Source organism: Boleophthalmus pectinirostris, unplaced genomic scaffold (assembly GCF_026225935.1).
Source record: "Boleophthalmus pectinirostris isolate CB_2022bp ecotype Guang Dong unplaced genomic scaffold, ASM2622593v1 HiC_scaffold_10, whole genome shotgun sequence".
Classification (NCBI taxonomy): domain Eukaryota; kingdom Metazoa; phylum Chordata; class Actinopteri; order Gobiiformes; family Gobiidae; genus Boleophthalmus; species Boleophthalmus pectinirostris.
Window position 1 is genome coordinate 30,672,795 of NW_026570971.1, and position 21,648 is coordinate 30,694,442.

A 21,648-nucleotide genomic window follows, 5' to 3' on the forward strand; every position below is an offset into this window, starting at 1 on the left:
ATTCCTGGTATAATTCTGGTTTAGTTTTGGTTCTTGATGTTCTCTAAATCCACGAACATGAATAATTGAGCCGTACGTGTGAGTTTGTAAACAGAGAGTAGAAATGTGCTGAAGTCAGACTGAAGTTGTCATTAAAGGTCATTTCAGACTCTGGGACTCTGGGGCGGCTCTGACTCAGTAGTCCACAGCAGCGTCAGGTTTACTGTTTGTCAAAAATAAAACACACACACAACAGTCCCAGAAGAAGAAAAAAAAACAAAAAAAACAGGAAAATCTACACTGTAAAAATACTTAAAATCACTTTACAATGTTACTTAAGTTATCTGAATAGTTTTGACTTGATTTATTTACTCTATGAACCTAAATTATTCTAGTGATTCTGAATGATTCTTTTTAAATACAATGCACCTTATTTCAAAGGATAGAATAATTCCTGTCTAAGTTTTGGGTAGATGAGCCGTTTTTAAACTGATAGTTGTTGACAGTTGGTGTGTGCTTCCTTTGTGGAAAAAAATCCACTAAATCATTTATTTTGACAATAGTTCTTCTAACGTTTTGTGCACTGCAATAATGAAAATGGGAGAGTGGTATTTCCTCAACAAAAATGAACAAAAAATCGTTAAAAATAAAAAATAATTTAGCTACGTAAAGCATTATAATTCAGGTTAAAATTAAACTTAACCCACTGACAAATATACCAAAACTAATCAGAAACTGCACATCTAAAGGCACACTATGTCACTTTTCTGCTCGTCTCTATGGAGATGTCATTGCTTTAAGAGGGAAGTTTCACAGATACGGGAGACCTGCTATTAGAAAAGTTACATAGTGCATCTTTAAAGGAAATAAAAATCAAGATTAACATTCGGATCAAGAGAAAAACACCACACAAATAAACATGTCTTCTTACTGTATATTTTTATATAAAACAATTTTCACATTCACTTATGTCCACCAGCCACTCACACTGCAAAAATAAAAGTCCAGAAGAATTATAATTACTAGAATTACACACAATAATTTCAATTTTAAGTAGTTTTGACTAGTTTGGATAAGTAAATATATATATTTTTTATTTCAACATAATTCTGTCCAAGCAAAGTATAAAAAAATATGTGAAACTATAAAACAATTACCCGTAAGAACTGAAAATACACTTTGTTAAAACAGTATGTCAAATAAACTAGTCAAACTACTCAAATCTAAATGAATATTCTTAGTCAATTTAAATCATGTAGACATATTTTTACAGTGTAATGTGATGTTGCCATAGTAACAAAATATATATTATGATAGCATAGTTTCTTGTCATTCATTCACATCAAATACTGCACCATACATACACATTTAACATTATCAAGTAAACCTCAGACTTAATACAATGATACGTTTTATTTAGACCAGATTCATTTTTAACTGTGACATCTTATTATTGAAAATGACACTTTATAGTTGTGTGTATTTTTTCTCATGTAAACATTTTATATATTTCCCTTCTTTATAATGAAAACCTGACCTGATACCTGACCACCAAACCGTTAAAGGGCCCTTATTATGCCATTTTCTCATCTGTGTAGCAACGTTATAACCTGGCCTAAAGCTCACAAGAGTCAATTTTGCGTAGTACAGAACCTTTAATATCTGCATTTATTTGTTATTCTGAATATTTCCTGTGGATTAAGTGAATAAAATAAATAATTGTTTTTGCATCACACAGTTAAAGGGGGATTTCTGAACTGACTCTGCGCTGTTCAATCACTGTGAAAAGGCTCCTGGTTTAGTCCTGGTCGAGTCCTAGGTTAGTTTAGTTTCAAATATATTCTGAAATGTGAACTCACCCATGTTTGAAGTTTTTTCCATTACTTAAAGTTAGGAATTTTGGACATTGGCTCACTAGGAAATGAGGCCCTGATTGTTGGAGACGTGTGGAGACACATTTTAAAATATTCCATCCAGTCCTTGTATTTGCAGAGGTCGCTGGTGCTAGACTAGTGCATGTCAATGGCCATAGTTCTCCTGCCACTAAAAACAGTCTTACCCACTCCACAAAACACCTGAAACAAAACTATTATTACACCAGACTGTTGATATGAGTGTCTGTGTTGATAGAATAATCCATTCATTTTCTTCCTGCTTATCCGGAGCCGGGTAGAGGGGGCAGCAGTCTAAGCAGGGACTCCCACACTTCCTTCACCCCAGACATGTCCTCCAGCTCCTCCGGGGGGGACGCCAAGGCATTTCCAGGCCAGCTGAGAGACTAACCCTGACCCGGGGCTTCCTCCCGGTGGGACATGCCCAGAACACCTCCTGAGGAAGGCGCCCAGGAGGCATCCGGAACAGATGCCCGAGCCACCTCAACTGGCTCCTCTCAACGTGGAGGAGCAGCGGCTTTACTCCGAGCTCCTCCCGTGTGACTGAGCTCCTCACCCTGTCTCTAAGGGAGCGCCCAGCCACCCGGTGGAGGAAACTTCATTCTCATCCTTACAGTCATTACCCAGAGCTCATAACTATAGGTGAGGGGAGGAGGATGGAGGATGATAGAATAATGTTTGAAATAAAACTAACCTTGCATTGCATAAATCGTCGCATGTTGAGGGACTATTTTCTCATATATCAGTCCACCGCTGCTGAGCTTTCTATCAGGAAGTACAACTCACTGCTGCTGCTCAGACATAAATCCTTCAAATGCGAGGTTAGTTTTACTTCAGCACAACACAGACATTTCACATGGACAGTCTGGTGTAATAATAGATTTTCTTTGGGTGTTTTGTGGAGTGGGTAAGACTGTTTTTAGTGGCAGGAGAACTATGGCCATTGACATGCACTAGTCTAGCACCAGTGACCTCTGCAAATACAAGGACTGGATGGAATATTTAAAAGTGTCTCCACACGTCTCCAACACTCTGACTCACTAGGAAATGAGGTCCTATGTCCAAAATTCCAAACTGTCCCTTTAAAAAGCAAACACCATTGAATTGACTGATTAATATATTGCACTAATAATATAAGTTAATACTGATACTTTAAAGGTGCACTATAATGTAACTTTTTGGTTGGGGGTCCATCACTTGTTTGTTTCTGCTTTGCCTGAAATGTTCCACAGTATGACATTAAACACCACTACTTTACATTTATTCATTTATAAGTGGTTTTATAGCTTAAAAATACCTAGAAAAACAGGCATTATGACTGTGAGCGGGGTTGCCTCTCCACAGATCTGACCTGTAACTTGGTCTAGTTTGATCTCCATGAAGATACAAAGGTTTAATACCATACTGTGAAACATTTCAGACAAAGCAATAACATCTCTATGTAGAAAATCCAGAAAAGTTACACAATGCACATTTAATTTGAATACTGAAGTAAATCAAGTGCTTAATAAATACTGCAAATTCAGATGTCAAATTGGTCAAAAATCACTCTTCTGCATTGTTAACAAATTCACTACTTAAAAAATACAAACAGGCCTGCATAATATTCCAGTCTTCTTTATGCTAATTGTAGAAAAAATGGCTTCAACAGTTCAAAATTTGGTCATATTTATAAAAGAAATTTTAACTAAATTTCATTTCAATTTATTCCCATGTTATTTCAGTTCTGTGTGGAGGAGGTGGGTAGTTCTCAGGTACATTTACTTGAGTAACTTAATAAAGAATTGTACTTTTCAGAGTCCTTTTCTAATAATAATAGTAATATTTGTATTACTCATTACTTGAGTAAAAGTTTTGGTGACTCTTCCCACTGTGAGTAAGTGAGTAAGAAAGTGACAAAAGCTTTATGTGACAATAATGAAATGATTTGAATTTTGGGGTTTTTTGCACCGCTCCATCACATATGGTTTAATTTTTCAAATGTGTGTGTCTGTTCTTTGAAAATACCAGACTTTGTGCATTATTTTAATGTTTCATCCTTCCAATGACATTTACTTCAAAACATAAATCAGATGTTATGACAGTTACTTTTTAAGTTAGTCTTACTTGAGTATTGCTTTTCCCTAAGATATCAGCTAAACCAGGATCTTGGGAATGATATCCGATTCATCAAAATGTTCAGTCATTGTGAAAAGGCTCCTAGTTTAGTCCCGATATAGACTTGGTTTGATCCTGTTCTACTTCTGCTTGAGTCCTAGGTTAGTTCAGTTTCAAATTCAGATATTCTGAAATGTGAACTCACCCATGTTTGAAGATTTGTCCATTACTTAAAATGCAAACATCATTGAATTGACTGATTAATATATTGCACTATGAACTACAATATAAGTTCATCAAAATGTTCAGTATCGGCACTGTTTTTCCACATATGTTTTACTCTGGACTTGAGCATTAAATACTCACAACTTTATACTTCTACTTGAGTAATATTATTTTGAAGTAATGTTTCTCATACTTGAAAACAATTTTTGGCTACTCCCCACCTCTGCTCCACTCACAGAACCTGGTTTGCAGTGAGTAACCGCCCTCCTCTCCGTGCTTCAAGTTCATTTCAGAGCACAGTAGCTTTACTATTGCAACACTCCACTTTTTAAGAGCCTCTGTTAAAGTTTACAAACACGAGTAAACTGCTGAACCCTGCACTTTAAACACTGAGGGGTCATTACAAGAATGATTTACCTTTTATAAACCTTTATTTAACTTTTGGAGGCATTTCCTGTCTTTTGTAACACGGCAGGCTCAGTAGAAAACCATGATTATGATACAGACTCAAATGGAGTCACTTCAACACTAAGAACTGGCAGCTGATCCTTCTTTACTTTATGCCTGAATCAAGTGTATTTTAATGTTTACTCCTTGTAATTAGTTTTATTATAGTGACTAACTGTATTTATGTACTTATTTTTATTTACTTATTTTATTACTTATTTGAGTGATTATTTTAGTTAGCCCATTGTATCTGATGTCCAATATGATATTTAATGTTTTGTTTTAACTACAAAACTGATCAATATGACCAATCCCAGACTAATTCTTTAGTTTTAAAGGCCATAGTATGGCATTTTTTAGCTTTAACTAAAATATTTTTTCATGTTGGTTGCGTTTATTGCACTCTGGGCTGTGAGTGGGCTTGCATCTCCACAAACCTGACTCTTATTTTCCCTGGAGGAAGGCCTGCTTTGCTTGTATCCATGGTAATTTGTTCCTTTGGCTATAATATTCCTCAGCATGGCATAAAACATATCTAACTCCATATCTGTCTCCTTGGAAAAGTATAGTTTAATTTTATTTCCATGGAATTGTGGTTTGACTTACTATCTCCAAACTGTACCTTTAAATTCTTTGCCTCACTCTTTTGTCATTTGATAGTACCAGCTTATGTACTTTATCTGTGTGTGTTCATAAATTTTTTAAAGTTAATTAAAAACATTTGAATAATTTGAGTAACTTTACAGGCCTGTGTGTGTATTTTGATGTAAACTCATAACACCGTTCATACAACCCCATACAGCTGAGTGCATAAGCTGCCATAGAGTTTGATCCACTGGAGTGTCTGGTCCGAACATCGATCAAATATACATGCTGCCGTTGCGTCCTTCGGCAAGACACTTCGCGCACATCGTCCACTCTAATCACAGCGCGTGTTCTGGTTGCAAATGGAAGGGCATCTGGCGTTAAATCCTGCCAACATGCATCGATGGGCAATCCCAAAGAAGCGATGTAGCAGCTGGAAGATTGAAAACGATGGTCAGATGAAGTTGTCCATTCAAACCATGCATGTGTTTTTTTCTTCTCCAGTCGTAATATATTTGATGTTTGTTAATGTCCCATCCGTGGTTTTCGGAATGATAGAAAATGAGGAACGTTGCCATAACGATTCACGATTTAAACCAAAATATTATATCCTTTGAATGGGAAAAAAGTCGTCAAAATTGTTCCAACATCTTGAAAGCTGTTCATAGTACAACATTGTTCATTTTCATAAGCTTAAGTATTGTGCAGTGGCAGAGTGGTTAGCATTGTCTCCTCACAGCAAGAGGATCCTGGGGCTGGACTATGAGATGGTCTTTCTGTGTGGAAGTTGCATGTTCTCCGTGTGTCCAGGTTGGTTTTCCTAGGATGCTCCAGGTCTCCCGTCAATGAAAAACATGCACAATAGGCACATTTTCCAGCTTATATAGTCCTGACCAAGATCCTGACTCAAGTTGAAGATTTAAATAGAGAACACATTTCAAATAATGTCTTACTTAAAGGGCCCATATTACTCTATGTCATGATCTTTTAGAATGTTTCCTCCTCAAAAACGTACCTGGAGTTGTGTTTTGTTTCATTGCTAATCTCTAATGACTAAAGGTAAAAAGAAGCTGTTAACTTGGAAACTACCGCTTCATGACATCACAAGGTGGAACAGAGCATTTTGAGCTGTGGAGGTGTAGATTAACTACCGTATTTTTCGGACAATAAGTCGCTCCAGAGTGTAAGTCGCACCAGCCAAAAAATGCTTAATGAAGAATTAAAAAACATATAAGTCGCACCGGACTATAACTTCCACTTTATGGGGGAAATTTATTTTATGAAATCAGGGACCAGGAACCGACATTTTATCTTGAAAGGCAAGTTATAGTAATAACAACAGAACAGAGAACAACAGACTGAATAGGTGTTAATATGTTAACATAACATATTAACAATTATTCAGATAACTAGAGCTTAAACAACATAACATAAGTTTACCAAACTCTCCATCTCACTCCAAATCACTGAATCCATTGAATCCATTGAATTCTTCATCCTCTGTGTCACTTCTGAGCAACTCTGTGTAACTTTGGTTGGTTGGTGGAAGTTCAGGCTTTGTCAGTCCATCCAGTGACCTCCAGGAAAGTCACATGGTGCACCCTCCCGGTTACTGTGAAGCTGTGTTCTCCATTCGTGCCTTTCGCCAATCCCTCACAAGTTTCTCGTTCACTCCAAACTTTCTTTCTGCTGCTTAATTACAGTTTTCTGCTGCATATTTCACTACTTGCAGCAGCACAGCGGCTCTTTCTGCAGGAGACGTGCGCAGAAAACTGATACACAAGACTAGAGCCTCTTGCGCCTGTCAGTCTGAAAATGTTAATGCTTAAGTCGCACCGGTGTATAAGTCGCAGGAAACACCCAAAACCAAAAAAAGTGCGACTTGTAGTCCGAAAAATACGGTAATAATAAAGTGTTACTCATGTGTGAATGAAACAAAACACAACTCCAGTTATTTTTTTTTGATGAGGTAACAACAATATGACATGGCTTCAATTTAATAAGAGTCAATATTGTGTAATATAGGACCTTTAATCTTAACTTCTTAAAGGAGCACTGTGTAACTTTACTGTTTGGGGTATGCCAGAGCTACTCGTGTCCATGGAGATTTGATTTATTTGCATGTAATGTTCCACAGTATGGCATTAAACCTATTTGACAAGCAGTTCAGATAAGATAGCTTGATTTTTCCCAATGGGGGAATTCCAGTGTTGCAACGCACAGTTCACAGCAAAAGGACAGAGACAGGCATTCAAAACAAAATAGACATGTCATAGTTGACATCATAAGGCCAAGTTACAGGTCAGATCTGCGGAGAGGTGACTGTTAGAGTAAGAATGCTTATTTTTCAAGGTATTTCTGAACAATAAAATCACCAGTAATGGAATAAAGACATAATTGTTAAGTTTAATGTCATACTGTGGAACATGCAGACAAAGTAATGACATCTCCATGGAGACAAGCACCAGAAAAGTTCCATAGCGCACCTTTAACTTTATTTAAACCAAGCCTGTATTTTTCCCTTCTCCATTTGTGATATATTTACAGCTTTGCTCGGTCAATGATATTAAAGTTTTCTCATCATTTTGCGAGACTAAAATCGTGTGTTTTATGGAATTATCCGTTTTCACTTTTCTGTTGTTCATCGTACTGGTGTGGGTGAGCAGCGTAACCGTGGGATGCCCGTTGTGGTCGTCCGTGGCAACCTCCTGGGAGTCGGACGGGGGGTTGCCGGGGCTGGCGTTTCCGCAACGACGGCAGCAGCAGAGGAGTTTGGAAGCGGGGTGGAGCAGGGCCTTGTAGATCCCACGGCGAGCACTTTCACTGACGAAACAATACAACGCCGGGTCCGCCACGCAGTTCAGACTGGTCAGGAGCAGAGACATGTGGTAATAGTTGAATATACCTGGAAAACATAATGAAAAAGATCCGAATTAAGAGTTTGAGAAAGTTCAACAAATCAATAACGCTTTTCTTTTCCTTTCTTTTCGTACATGGGGGAGAGCGGATATATCTGAAATAAAATAAAGGGGTACAGAAAAATAGCAAATCAGCAGAGAGCTTAACCAAAATAGTGTTCCTTGTGTACTCCAACAATAATCCTCAACCTCATCCCTCCCACCCTCTCATTCCCTCCCAGCAACAAATCAGTACTTTTGATGCATATTTTTCTTTTATTTTCCTTTTTTCAAACTATATTTAGTAGTTTAACATAAATAATATACAATGACACTTGCTCCTTTCTCCATTGAGATGTTGTTGCATATTACTTGTAAAGTTCCACAGTATGGCGTTAAAGTTACCTATCTTCATCTATCATTTAATTGATTTGTGAAAAAAAAAAAAAAACAACGTGTTTTTATTGCTAAAAAATACACTGGAAAAACATGTATTCTCACTCTGCTCAATTTAATTTCTCTCCAGCGACTAGGTCAGTAATCTGAATACACTAGACGGTTTGCAAGAACCCCGGAAGTGGTAGACAGCGCACCGGCCAATCAGCGAAGAGCTGTGAAGCTGGCAATTACTTGGACACCACTGAGCGTTCTGGCGCATTACACATGTCTCGACCAAATAACTGCAATTGGTTAAATTAAAAAAATACCCGTCAACTGTCGAGCGAACGAATCCTAATGCTGCGAGGTCAGATGGTTTCACTTCATGGAAACCGGCTGACGAATCAGGCTAGGGGTTTAGGTAGCGACCATTCAGATCAGAGAGGCATTCTAGGTTTAAACCAACTGCATTTCAGCACTGAAACTGGCAACACAAATGAGAGACTCATGTGAGGCTCATTCTGCTTTCTCATTAGATAATCATCTTGAGAACCATAACACTAAATTATATAAACAACTTGGTGATTATGGCCAATGTTTTTATAGCAAATAAATTAGCACTGCAGTTGTTACAGTAAAAGCTGTATTTGATGTGAATCTCTCTATGGTCACATTTTTATAGAGTGATTTTCCATCTTCAAGGCACTTAAAGCTCTTTATATCAAGGAACCCATTCACACACACATTCACACATCAATGTACACAAACACTGGGTGTGAGGTGGGTTAAGTGTCTTGCCCAAAGACACAACAACAGCATTCATCTGTGGGAGGTGGAATCGTCCCGCCAACCCGTGGGTCAGTGGATCTGATCGTTCAGCCAATGATGTTTCCAGAGCAAGATTTCACCCACCAACCTTCAGATCAGTGGACAAACTCTCTACCCACTGAGCTACTGTCTACCTTTACAACACACATCGAGCATGTGTATGAATTTAAAATAAAAAAATCTAATTTTTGCTTACAATTCTTTTCAGTGGTAAAATTTGCATTCCTAACACAGAGAATTTTGCAACAGCTGCAGAACAGAGCTATAATCATTAGTCAGGGCATGTTGCCAGATACGAGTTTGTGAGTTTGACAGTTATTTGACAGCGTGCCAAAAATAGCATCTCCCTGAGCTACTGCAGTGAAAAAGACTACAATGACCAAAAAGCTTAAAAAGAGTCTTTGTAGCCAAAATAATGATTAGATTATTATTATTTATTTTATTTTTTTTGGTAATTCAATATTTATGGATTTTTTGTTATTTCTTAGAGTACTAAAGGCCACTGCTCTCCATCATAAATTCTGGCATCAATTTATTTATTTAATTTTTTACTTTAATTCCTTCTGTTTGCATGTGAGTTAGTTATATTTTTGTTTTGTCTTTGTTTATTTTGTTATTAATGGGCTGGGTGTACACTCAAATTATCACAATTATAAATACAAAAAGAAGAGAAAAGAAACTCTGACATCAGATTGCAGATTAAAATGTCGTGAATCTTAACTCATTACCTGTGATGAAGTTGCAGTCTCTCTCCAGCAGGGTGCGCACAAGCAGGAACACGTGGTAAGGAGAGAAACACACGAGGAAGATGAGGATGGTGCTACTGACGAGCTGTCGGATCCTGGACTTCTGATCGGGGAGGGTCCCAGCACTGCGCCCCACAGCCCGGAGAACGCACAGGTACGAGATCTGGGGTAAAGACATACACAAACATATACACACAGTGAACACATGTACATGTGCCAAATATATCATGTAGTTTACCTTCATTTGGGATGTATCAGCATAACTCAAATAGATCTAAAAGTAATGAACCAAAAAAACACTACAAAAATGTATAACTACGATGGCTGAGTGCTTCACTGTGAAGGCCAATTTATGGTCCAGCTTCAAATTGTATGTGTCACGATATAAACAGTCTGCATCGACGTGAACCCCCTACGTAGAGAGTCTGTATCGACCAACGTGCACCTCCGAAATGTTCTAATTATGCGTTGAAACGACGCAAACAGCAGGGGAAGCGACGCAGACAATAAGGGCTGTGATTGGTTGTCCCTACCACCACACTACATACACTTCTGTACTTGGCTTTCCTTTCTTTCAATATACATTGAGAAGTCATGTGTTTAATGGAGCTTTGCACATATGTGTTTACATTTTACAGAAACGAAACTTAAAACCGCATGGCTAACTTGCATAAACTAAGCACTCAAAAAAACAGCTCGCTCCTTGTGCCCTGACGCGGTCAGCTTCTGTCGGGCATAAACCCTCACGCTCTCCTCGGGGTCACATTGTCCCAAAGAATTTTTTTTTTCCTTCCCGCTCTCTTGGGGCAGGTCAATCAATCCCAACAATTTATTTTCAAATAAATTTTCACCAGGCGAGAAAATACATTTTTGGGTCTGACTGACCCGCCCCAAGAGAGTGGGAAGGAAAAAAATGTTTCTTTGGGTCAATGTGACCCCGAGGAGAGCGTGAGGGTTTAAAAAGGACACGACTCACTGGAATATATGTGTTCTTTCTGTGACAGAGGGATATTGTACTAATGGTGAATCTATTTTGGCAGTGAATTACTTTGCAGTGCATAGACCTTGACGCAGACCTATAAATCAAAAATGAGGGCAATAAGGTGATGGTGGCAGTGCGTGCGAGTCGACGCAGAACTATACTTCACCCTTAAGAAGACCCAGACCTTTCTGTGTGGAGTTTACATTTTTGTCCCCATTTCTGTTTGAGTACTTCAATTTTAGGAACGTAACCATATCTAAATCTTGTGGTACTATATTTCTACAATATGCATCTCACAGTATGATATTTATTGTTTGCGGATGCAACAAAATTGTGAATGCTACTTTTTCCTTTTTAACAAGCCTTAACAAGACTTTGGTACTTTATTACTGTCATAATCCAAAGAATTAAGATTTGAACGTGCTAGTTATTAAAAGTTATTTCTTCATGTATTCTGCATTGTAACAGAGCAAAGGATTATGGTCTATGTAGTTCCCTCTGTTTTTTAGCTTTTGCTGCAACATGGCAATGAATTTAATTTAAGAGATTTGTGAGTCATTATATTGTGAAGGCCAGCGATATTACTGAGAGACTTCTGATGATGCGATATCTCGATATTTTACTTTGACATCACTGAAGCACATGGAGAACATGCGGGCAGCATTTTGGCCATATAAAGCCATAAAGCTTACACTGACTGCTGCCTATACAGACTCTGTCACCAGAGAGGTCACTGGTGACATCATGTCCTAAATATCTGATCTCAGCTGTGAGTTGGAGGGCACTCACACACAGAGAAAACAGGAAAAGATAGCTTTTATCCTCTTTTGTTTTTGCAATCATAATGTGACATTTCAGAGCATTGTACTTAATGTCATGTTCAAAGCTAAACTGGGAGCAGATATTTAGAAGCTGCTGCAGCCCTGCACTGTGAGGCCATAGCTCTACTAGATCATCTGCATACATTAGATGGTTGTACAGATAATGTCCAAAACATCCAGTTTTACATCCAACATGTACAGACAGGTCATCAACAGAAATATTAACCAGAAGAGGAGACAAGACTCCACCCTGGCGAACTCCATCACTGACCCTGAATGAACAATTTTCCATGGTTAATTTGATGAAACGCTTAAGAAGTGTCCAGAAAACACATGAATATAGTGGACCCCTGGAAATTATATTTATCCAGCATTTCCTTCAACGCAAAGATACGTGTGTCAGTGTCATGGCCATGCTTAAAGCCAAACTGATTAGCTGTGGAGTACAGATATGGCTCAAGTCTGGTTAACAGAATCCTCTCTGGTACCTCAGATAATGAGTGAGCTACTGCTATCGTACGATAACTGCTCATGCCACTAAGTTTACTCATTTTATTTTTGATTACAGGAACCAAAACAATAGACAGTTATTGTTACATCCTTATTCGGTTTCCCTTATCAACCCAAAACATGCACACCACACTAGGTCAAATTTTAAAGTAGTCCTGACCAAGACAAGCTCAAGATCTGGAGATGCACTGCTCCTGACAGGTTGCCCCAGCGTCACTGAAGTCTGGGTCAAATACAGAAAATGAATTTTGAGGGAATGATTACCTCACCTTATTAATTATGCACTTTTCATACTCGGGTACTTAAGTATAGATTAGAAGTATTTTTTAATTGTGAAGTGATTTTTTTTCTGGACAAGCTAGAAGAGAAAGGTTTGCAAACTGTTTCAAAAGTAGCTTGAGTACAATGAGTAGTAACGTTTCTACTACTGAATTAAATGGTTCATAACAAAGCAAACCAAGGTAGAATTGTAAAGGAGTTATGTGCAATAGAACTTCCCTTCAGACTTTAAAGGTCCTATATTATGCAAAATTGATTCACGTGAGTTTTAAGACACGTTATAATGCTGTTACCTCATCAAAAACATACCTCAATTTGTTTTGTTTCATTCACACAAGTTTGAGTAATCCTTTTTATTTGTCTGTCTACATCCCCAAAGCTCAAAATGCTCTGTTCCACCTAGTGATGTCATGTAGTAGTAGTTCTTAAGATAACTGGTAGCCTTCACCTTTAGTTTAGTAGAGAAATTCCAGGGCTGAAATTATCCAAATGATTCTAGTAGTTTGAAGTTTGGCGTTAAAAACACAGTGAAGCTCTTCTTGTATTAACATATGACATCACAAGGTGTAACAGAGTGTTTTCAGTTTGATAGAAGTATGTAAGGTTTGTGTGTTAAACATGTGAATGAAACAAAACAGGAAACATGAGGAAACATTATAACATAGCTCAGAAAACAGGGTAATATGGGCCCTTTCTGCTTCTTTTACTCATTTCACTTGCACTGTAGCCTACAAACCCACCTCTACGAAACAAACCTAAACCAAGTCAGAGTCCCTTTAGCTGCATAAACGTATTACATAACACCTTCTCACCAGCAGGATGGCCAACGGGAGGGTGAACCCCACCACAAAGCGATAATAGTTGATTGGATACTCCCAGGGCTGCATGGGGTAGTGCTCGAAACACACGGACTGGTTGGTTCGGTCTCGGCTCAGTTCTTTATGTCTGAAGAACACGACGCCCACAGCGATCTCCTTCAACCAGATGATGGCGCTGACGAGCCAGGCGGCGCGCATGGACCGCAGGGATGTGAATCTGAAGACAAACATTGGATAAAAAGTTGTCAATGTTAGAGTTTATATATTGCAACTAAAGGCAATTTTCACTTCTCTTCTTTTCTCTTCTCTCTCTTTTACTTCTACTTTTTTATTTTTTAATTGTTTGCCTTCACTTAGTTTTTGATAATATCTGGGTTCGACATTTCTTATTATGATGGTGGGTTTGCAAATATGAAAAATGTACCATAAAGGAAAAAATGTGATCTGGAAATCTTGTATAGATACTATGATTCCTTAATAAAAAATATTTATAAAAAAGAGTTGGCAATGATGGTTAAAGTAAAAAAAAAAAAAAAAAAAAAAATGTTTAAAAGTGTTTAATTAATTACATTTTTGCCTTACTTAAAAGTTCCTGCATATTATACTTTTCAATTTAAATACAAGAGTAGGTACTGTATTTCTCAAAACATCTACAAATTTGATTTTCAGAATTAAAAACTGGGACACACCTGGGTTAGGATCACTGGTATAAATAAGACTGTGAAAAGAGCACGTAACATTGTCCTTTCTCGACTCACTTGTGGGTTAGTCATAATCCGAGGGACAGTTGTTGCTTTTTTTTTTTGTTTGTTTGTTTGTGTAACAGCCAGTGGCCCGATGCCACTAGCCACCTGGCTACTGATTTAAAGTTGTTCTGACGTGTTTGTAATATAAATCCACAGGTAAATTCTTAGTCCTTTATTGGCTTACCAATGCCATCCACATATTCCACAATACAAACAATGCAGTCAAAAATGCTTTGCCCCCCAATCAGCAGCACCTGTGGCTGCCTTCTTGGCCCTTAAATATGTTCAGGAGGGCAGCATACTGCCACACAGTGGATGGAGGACAAAGCCACAGGCAAGCAACAAATTAAAAGGTCAAAATGGCTCCTACAGTTTGTTTTATGGTCATTTTCAAGCATGGTTTTGATATTTTAGCTAAACAAATGACAATATATTCCCCTCTTTACTATTGGTGGGGGTCAAATTGGTCAAAAATAGGGACATCTGGGACATTTCTTGTATAAAACTGGGACAAATCACTGGTTTTATATAAATTTGCTGGGACAGAGGACACAGGGCTCAAAACTGGGACTGTCCCGGGTAAATAGAGACATCTGCTCACTCTAAATTAAAGTAATGCAGCCCAAACTTTTATGTAAAACAAACACCCATTGCTGCTAGCAGAAGAAAAAAATAGCTGTGGTATGGTAAGATTAGGTTAATTAGTTCTTGAAAACGAAACAATATGTAGAATTACTATTCATGAAATAAAACAGAAAAGATATTCATATGTAATGTGGAAACAACATTGTATCAAACTTAAGGTGACTTTCAAAACAACAAACTGGGACATCCCCGGTTTGTGGTGGTTGGTAATAATAAAATTGTGAATCGAGCGCATAACTAAAGAAAATTGTTTTGCAGTCGGCCCATTCATGATTAACGTGAGTCAGTATAGTCAAATATTCTTTGTGTTTTGGTCGTTTTTGAGCAGCTTTTCTGTATTTTACCTAAACAAATTACAGTGTATGTCTCTCTTTATTGTTAGCAGGGATTAGATTGGTTAAAAATAGGAATACTTGGACATTTCTTGTATAAAACTGGGACAAATCAATAGTTTTGGATAAATCCACTGGGACAGTGGACACACAGCTCAAAATTGGGACTGTCCTGGGTAAATAGGGACGTCTGGTGAGCCTAATCATACTTAAAAGTTTTAAATTATTAATTCAGCATAACATGGCCAACCAAAATTCTATGCTTTTCCTTTACCTTAGAATGCTGTATAATCTGGGAAATAGTTTTATCTTCAAGGGCTTGACTGACAGGTGGACTAACATATGTAAATTTAAGTCAAAAACAAATATGACACTTTAAGTAAAAAACAGGAAAAAATAATAATCTGGACGAGCAGATTACGAAGCAAAGCAAGAGATCCATGAATTTCAGAGAGGGGAAAAAAATGATCACTGTTGCCAACTTGTCATTGCAGTTACTATTCAAAACAAACTATTCTGTCTTTCTAATGGTGGAAACTCTAAAATGTTGGCTATAGAGCTCCGGACCCCACGTGACTCACGGTGGGCGGGCCGCCATTTTGGCAGTAAAAATGGATAGCGCCACCGCTGAATTTTTCAAGCCATCGGAGTACTCACTTTAATTCACAAGACATTGAGCTTCAGATCAAAATTAAATGGATTAAACATTGACCGTATAATGCCCCGGGGGTGTTTTTTAAAAAATATTTCCGCTGAAGAAGACGTCCCAGATACATGCAGTACATCGCCAAATGAACCAAAATTGGTCCGATTGACATGCCTCTGTTTCCTGGTAGAACAGCAATACCTCCAATTATCAACACAGATGTTCCCTGTTAAGACCACGGGACATCCTCATCTCAAGAGTCATCATGAACTCGTAAAACACAAAAGCACGGGTAACAGCAGCAGCAACAGCGATAAAGAGGAGCCCTCACCGCAGCTCAGATCCCTCAGGACGGGGGCCTTGGTGTGGTCCTTGGTCCGGAGGCTCCGTCCTCCATGTGCTGGTTCCAGACGGTAGCGAGCAAGACCAGTGCTTGATGGGCTGGGTTGAGCTGTTCCGTGTCATCGTCTGCACGCTGGTTCCATGCGGGAAAAGCGAGAATGCACTGTGGACTACAGGTCTGGACAGTTCGCTCCGGCGGTCAAGAACTGCGGCTGGTTCCGAGGTGATGCAAAGCATCCGGACAGAAGCGTGAATAGTTTGGTGGGTTATATGTTGTTCTGAGCGTCCGACCTCCGCGCTCTTTGTTCCTGGGAACGTTCTTGTCAGGCCAAGGCTCCTGACACCACTCCCCGCTGTAGCTCCTCTGAGCCCGGCCTGAACCGGAGCTTCTCCCGCTGGTTCAGGACTCTGGTTTGGATCTAGTCCGACTGTAGCATTTCTCACACTAGGCTAAAAGCAGGACATTTTTAAAGTTGAATCAATTGAATAAGCTATTGCCTATTTCCATAAAATTATTTGGTTAATTATAAGCCTAAAATAACAAATGCTGTTTGCTACTTTGGAGCCACACGTTCGCACATTGGTTCTTGCTCTGATCTTTGTGTATTACATTATCTGTATTGGAAAATTGTTGGCAAAATAATTCGGAAATGAATCGCGGCTGCGTCTGGAGAACAATCTATTATTGCGCTGGAGTCGTACAGCGCGAGTCAGCCGATCTGCCGATTACTGCCAAAATGGCGACACCTTGTGCCTGACGAGCCGGTATGACGTCAGCTCCCGGAGCTCTATAAGCAGGTTTTGTGAATATAATGAATACGTTTCTTTTGAGCTGATGTGCAGATATTTGGGAGTGAATAAACTGTGTGGATCGCCTGACAGAGAAAGTAATAGGTGTGAGTGAGTCTGTTCTACCTGCAGTGGTGTCCTTTCCCTTTCATGCATAAATAAAACCGTACACCTGTGTCAATACCTGATCTCAGGAGCTAAGCAGGGCCGGGCCTGGTTAGTACTTGGATGGGAGACTGGCTGGGGAAATCAGATGCTGCAGTGGCTGTAGTGCAAACTGTTGCTGTGTCTTTAGGCAAGGCACTTCAGTCACCTTGATGTCTGTACACTGGAGTATGAAAGTGTTTGTGAGAGAAAACGCAGGAGAATGGATGGAAATTTGCCCATATAATCCAGCAGGTTTACAGCATTGTTTCCCAAAGACTGGGTCGCGACTCTCAAGTGGGCCGCAAGAAATTTTTTTTGGGTCGCCTTGTCACGATCTGCTATGTAGGTCTGCAATATACAGTTCTGACACTGATCTACTCTTGCGCTCTCCTCCTCCACTGCACCCCGGACTGGAATGCACTACAAAAACGCAGACAGGTCCAACTATCTCATTAGAATTGTTGAAATGTTAAGACATGTTCTGTATAATTTCAAATTTTTTTGTAATTATTTTATTAACTATTTTGTTCCAATATTGCTGGTTCAGTTGAATGTTGAAAAGAAAAAGAAATGGGCTACATTTAATGTCCAAATAGGCAACTTATGAATACCTTTTATTGCTGGTTCAATGACTAGGGGTGTAACGATATCCAAGTCTCATGATAGGATATTTTCACGGTATGAACCTCAGAGTACGATATTTATTGCAATATTGTGGGAAAGCTCACGATTTGGTGGGGGGCTCACAATTAGGGATGTAACAATATTCAAATCTCTTGGTATGATATTTTCGCAATATGCATCTCACGGTATGATATTTATTGCGATATTCTGTGGAGGCTAAAACTGTTAATATGCCACTTTTTCCTCTTAAAATGCCTTGCCAAGACTTAATCCAAAGAACTAAGACTTAAAAGTGATTAGAACTGTTATTTCTTCTTGTAGTCTGCACTGAAATGGAGCAAAGGATCATGGTCTATGTAGTTCTCTCTGTCTTTTTTTTTAGCTATTGCTGCACCATAACTCTTAATTTAAGCAAAGAGACTTGTAATTCGATATATTGTGATGGTCCACGATATTATTGTGAAAACTTTGACGATACGATATCACATTATTTCGGTTATTGTTACATCCCTAATTAAAACTAATTGTTCAAGAGAGTCAACAATAAAATATCCTCATTAATGTTCAGCAATGGTTATCAAAGGTCCTGTATTACACAAAAATTGACTCTTGAGCTTATAATGTTGTTATCTCATCAAAAATATACCTGGAGTTGTTTTGTTTCATTCACATGTTTGAGTAATCCTGCTTTATTAATCTGTCTACATCTCCAAAGCTCAAAATGCTCTGTTCCACCTTGTGATGTCATGAAGCGAAGGTTTTCAAGTTAACAGCTACGTACTTTCAGTAGAGATTAGCAATTCCAGGGCTGTAATTATCCAAATGACTCTAGTGAAGGTGTATGGAGTTTAAAACACAGTGGAGCACTTCCTGTATTACCACATGACATCACAAGAGGTGTTTTCAGTTTGAGAGAAGAACTCAGCCTAAATGTGCAGAGCTTGTGTGTTAAACATGTCTGAATAAAACAAAACACAACTCTTTTCGATGAGGAAACCAAACAAACAGATGCATGATGTGTGACAGATGCTGCGGCTGTCTCCTTCTGAACAGATACTACAGTCTATATAAACTGTTACAACCACGCATTTTCACTGGATCTGTTCTCATATCAGTGCTAAAAGCTATCTGTAGATTATTATGATGACCCGTGCCTGTTGTAATCTCAAATTCTCAGGAAAAAATCAAATAAACTTACAGATGGTAGCTCTAAATGTGATGTGGTGTGTGATCTGTAGTCTGACCTGAGCGGGTGGACCACGGCGAGGTAGCGGTCGAGGCTGACGCAGCAGAGGAAGCCGATGCTGATGTAGATGTTTTCATAGAGGAGGAACCCACAGAGCTGACACAGCCACTCACGGTGGCTCCAGTCATCGCCCTGGCAACACAGACCAAAACATGAGAGGTACAGGAGACACAGGAGATACAGGAGAGTACAGGAGGTAAAGGAGGTACAGGAGATACAAGAGATACAGAGGTACAAGAGATACAAGAGACACAGGAAATACAGGAAATACAAGAGATACAAGAGGTACAAGAGATACAGGAGAGGATACAGGAGATGCAGCACAAGGATCAACACTCATTGATACTTTACAGCTGATGTCAACATCATTCTTGGGGGTGTGATGCTAATTGTAGGCTCTGCTCTGTCTGAGGCTTTATTTGACTTTAATCTGAGCTTTGTTTTTACACAATCTGACCATAAAGAACTGATTTAGCTGGAAGATGATCTGTGCTGTTACACAAGTCCCTCTCAATGTGTCTCTAATTTATAAAAACTTGCCTTTCTATATAATAAAAATAAACATGACCAACAATTTCCTTGGTTCTGTTCACATAGACTAGAATTTGATAATGTCACAATTTCAAATGGAGGACAGGGGTGTATAGAACTTTATGGGAAACTCACAGTTTTTGAATGAAATATCCAAACTTACACAATCGTTGAACTTGTACGCTGAATTAGTTAAAGATTTGCTCCACATTTTGTTGTATTTATCTTATGTTTACACTCCTTTCAAGTGACAACAATCACATTTTGGGTAATTGGGTGTTGGGGTGACTTTCTGAAGCTATTGTGAAGAATGTTTCCCTTTTGTTTCTTTCTTGCTTGTGTCAAGAAGCTATGGTAGTTACCTGAAAGATGTACTGGAGCCACAGGGGCAGAGAGCCGAGGTAGAGCAGGTCTGACACAGTGAGGTTCAGGAGGTACACGCCCAGCTCGTTCTTCTGCTTCAGCTGCAGCACCGCGTGATACAGGGAGTACAGGTTTGAAGGAACGCCAATCTGAGAGGTAAAGGATGGGACAGAAATAAAACATTACTAGAAGTTATTTAAAAAAAACACAATTGTAAACATTAAAAGGGTTAAAAGATAAAATTATCTTGTAGTGAGGCACACAAACTTCAAGCTTTTCAAAATGTTTTTGTTTTCTAGCATTAAGCTTTTAAATACTCATATAAAACATGTTTATTGAGTCAATTCTGACTCACAAGAACCCAAATTGACTCTTGTGAGCTTTTAGCCGTGTTATAATGTTGGAACCTCAACAATCCCACCTTATTATTCTGTCTACATCTCATAATGTCATGAAGTGGTAGTTTTCAAGTGAACAGCTCCTTTTACCTTTAGTTCAGTAGATTGGCAATTCCAGGGCAGAAAATATCCAAATGATTCTACTGAAGGTGTATTCATTGAGTTTAAACACACTGGAGCAGTTGTATTAATGGTACTACCACATGACATCACAAGGTGGAACAGAGTATTTTCCGTTTGAGAGAAGAATTCATCCTAAATATGCAGGGTTTGTGTTAAACATATGTGAATGAAACAAAATACAACTCGAGGTCTGTTTGTGATGAGGAAACAACAGTATAGACAAACGTTGATCAGACAGCGTAGTATGTTCCCTTTAATCATTTATTTCTTTGCCATGGCTAAAAGACACTATACAAATATCAAGGGAGTGTGCCTATGTTCCCTCAGTCCTATGTTCTTTAATTTCTAATTTTATTTATTTTTTTAACCAAAATTAGACCCTATGTTCCCACATTTCCTCTTTCCATTTCCTATCATCAATTTGCATCAGAATTTATCCCCATTTCTCCCAATTTGGTCGTCAATTACACCTAACCTATTCTCCAGCAGCAGTTGACTACAAATGTAATGTAGAGGTCATGGTGCAAAAGATCCTAGGTTGAAATGACTCTGAATCATCTCTTTAAATATGATATAAAAATAAAAATGACTTGACTTACAGTTTAATTCTGAGAAAAATCTTAGAAATAAGAAAAAGCAGTAAAAAGCAGGCGAGGATCTTTAGATTATTATGAAATTCAGTACAGAGTTTTTCACACACTTGTTTCTTATCATGGAACATGATACTTAAACCTGTACTTAAACCACAGCTGTAGGTTTATTAACAATCATAAGAGAACATGGGTTTCCTGTGGTTTTAGAGCCGCTTTAAGAGAGTTTCCACTACAGAGACGGAAATAATATGCACAAGATTTTATCTCAAAACAAAAACCTCAAGTGCACTGGCAGAACCCTCGAGAGTTTCGTTTAAGCGTCTAATTGATTTTAGATGTGACACAAGAGAAAACAGAAGCCAGTCTCTAATGCAGGAAACTCAAACACGCATGAATCACCCAACTCCACTAACAACTGTTTTCCCGTGTTTATCTTGTGTGTGTCTAAAAATAGCCGGTACAAAATCACTGATACAGCTGCAGCATCTGTCAAAAATAGACTCCTTACCATAGACTGTATATATAAATGGACAGAGCTAACTTTCTAGACGCCATGTTCCAAATGGGAAGTGAGCTTGAGGGCTCTTCCAGCTCCATCGATTCAAGTGACTTACATTGGAATATTGTCTCTGTTCTCTC

The 21,648-nt window shown here is 38.5% G+C and overlaps 1 protein-coding gene across 3 annotated transcripts in view; it reads right to left on the minus strand.

Moving 5' to 3' along the window:
* Positions 1–2,846: 2,846 nt before the first annotated feature.
* The window catches only part of LOC110163869 (ovarian cancer G-protein coupled receptor 1), a 75,139-nt gene continuing 56,337 nt past the window's right edge, over positions 2,847–21,648 (minus strand). For all 3 annotated transcript variants that reach the window (XM_055154302.1, XM_055154311.1, XM_055154306.1), the window contains exons 4-8: positions 19,895–20,044; positions 19,000–19,133; positions 13,479–13,701; positions 10,057–10,237; positions 2,847–8,130 (exon numbers count right to left, since the gene is read on the minus strand). In XM_055154302.1, the coding sequence (XP_055010277.1) occupies positions 7,724–8,130; positions 10,057–10,237; positions 13,479–13,701; positions 19,000–19,133; positions 19,895–20,044 (1,095 nt within the window). In that variant the 3' untranslated portion in view covers positions 2,847–7,723. The remainder of the gene's footprint in view (positions 8,131–10,056; positions 10,238–13,478; positions 13,702–18,999; positions 19,134–19,894; positions 20,045–21,648) is intronic.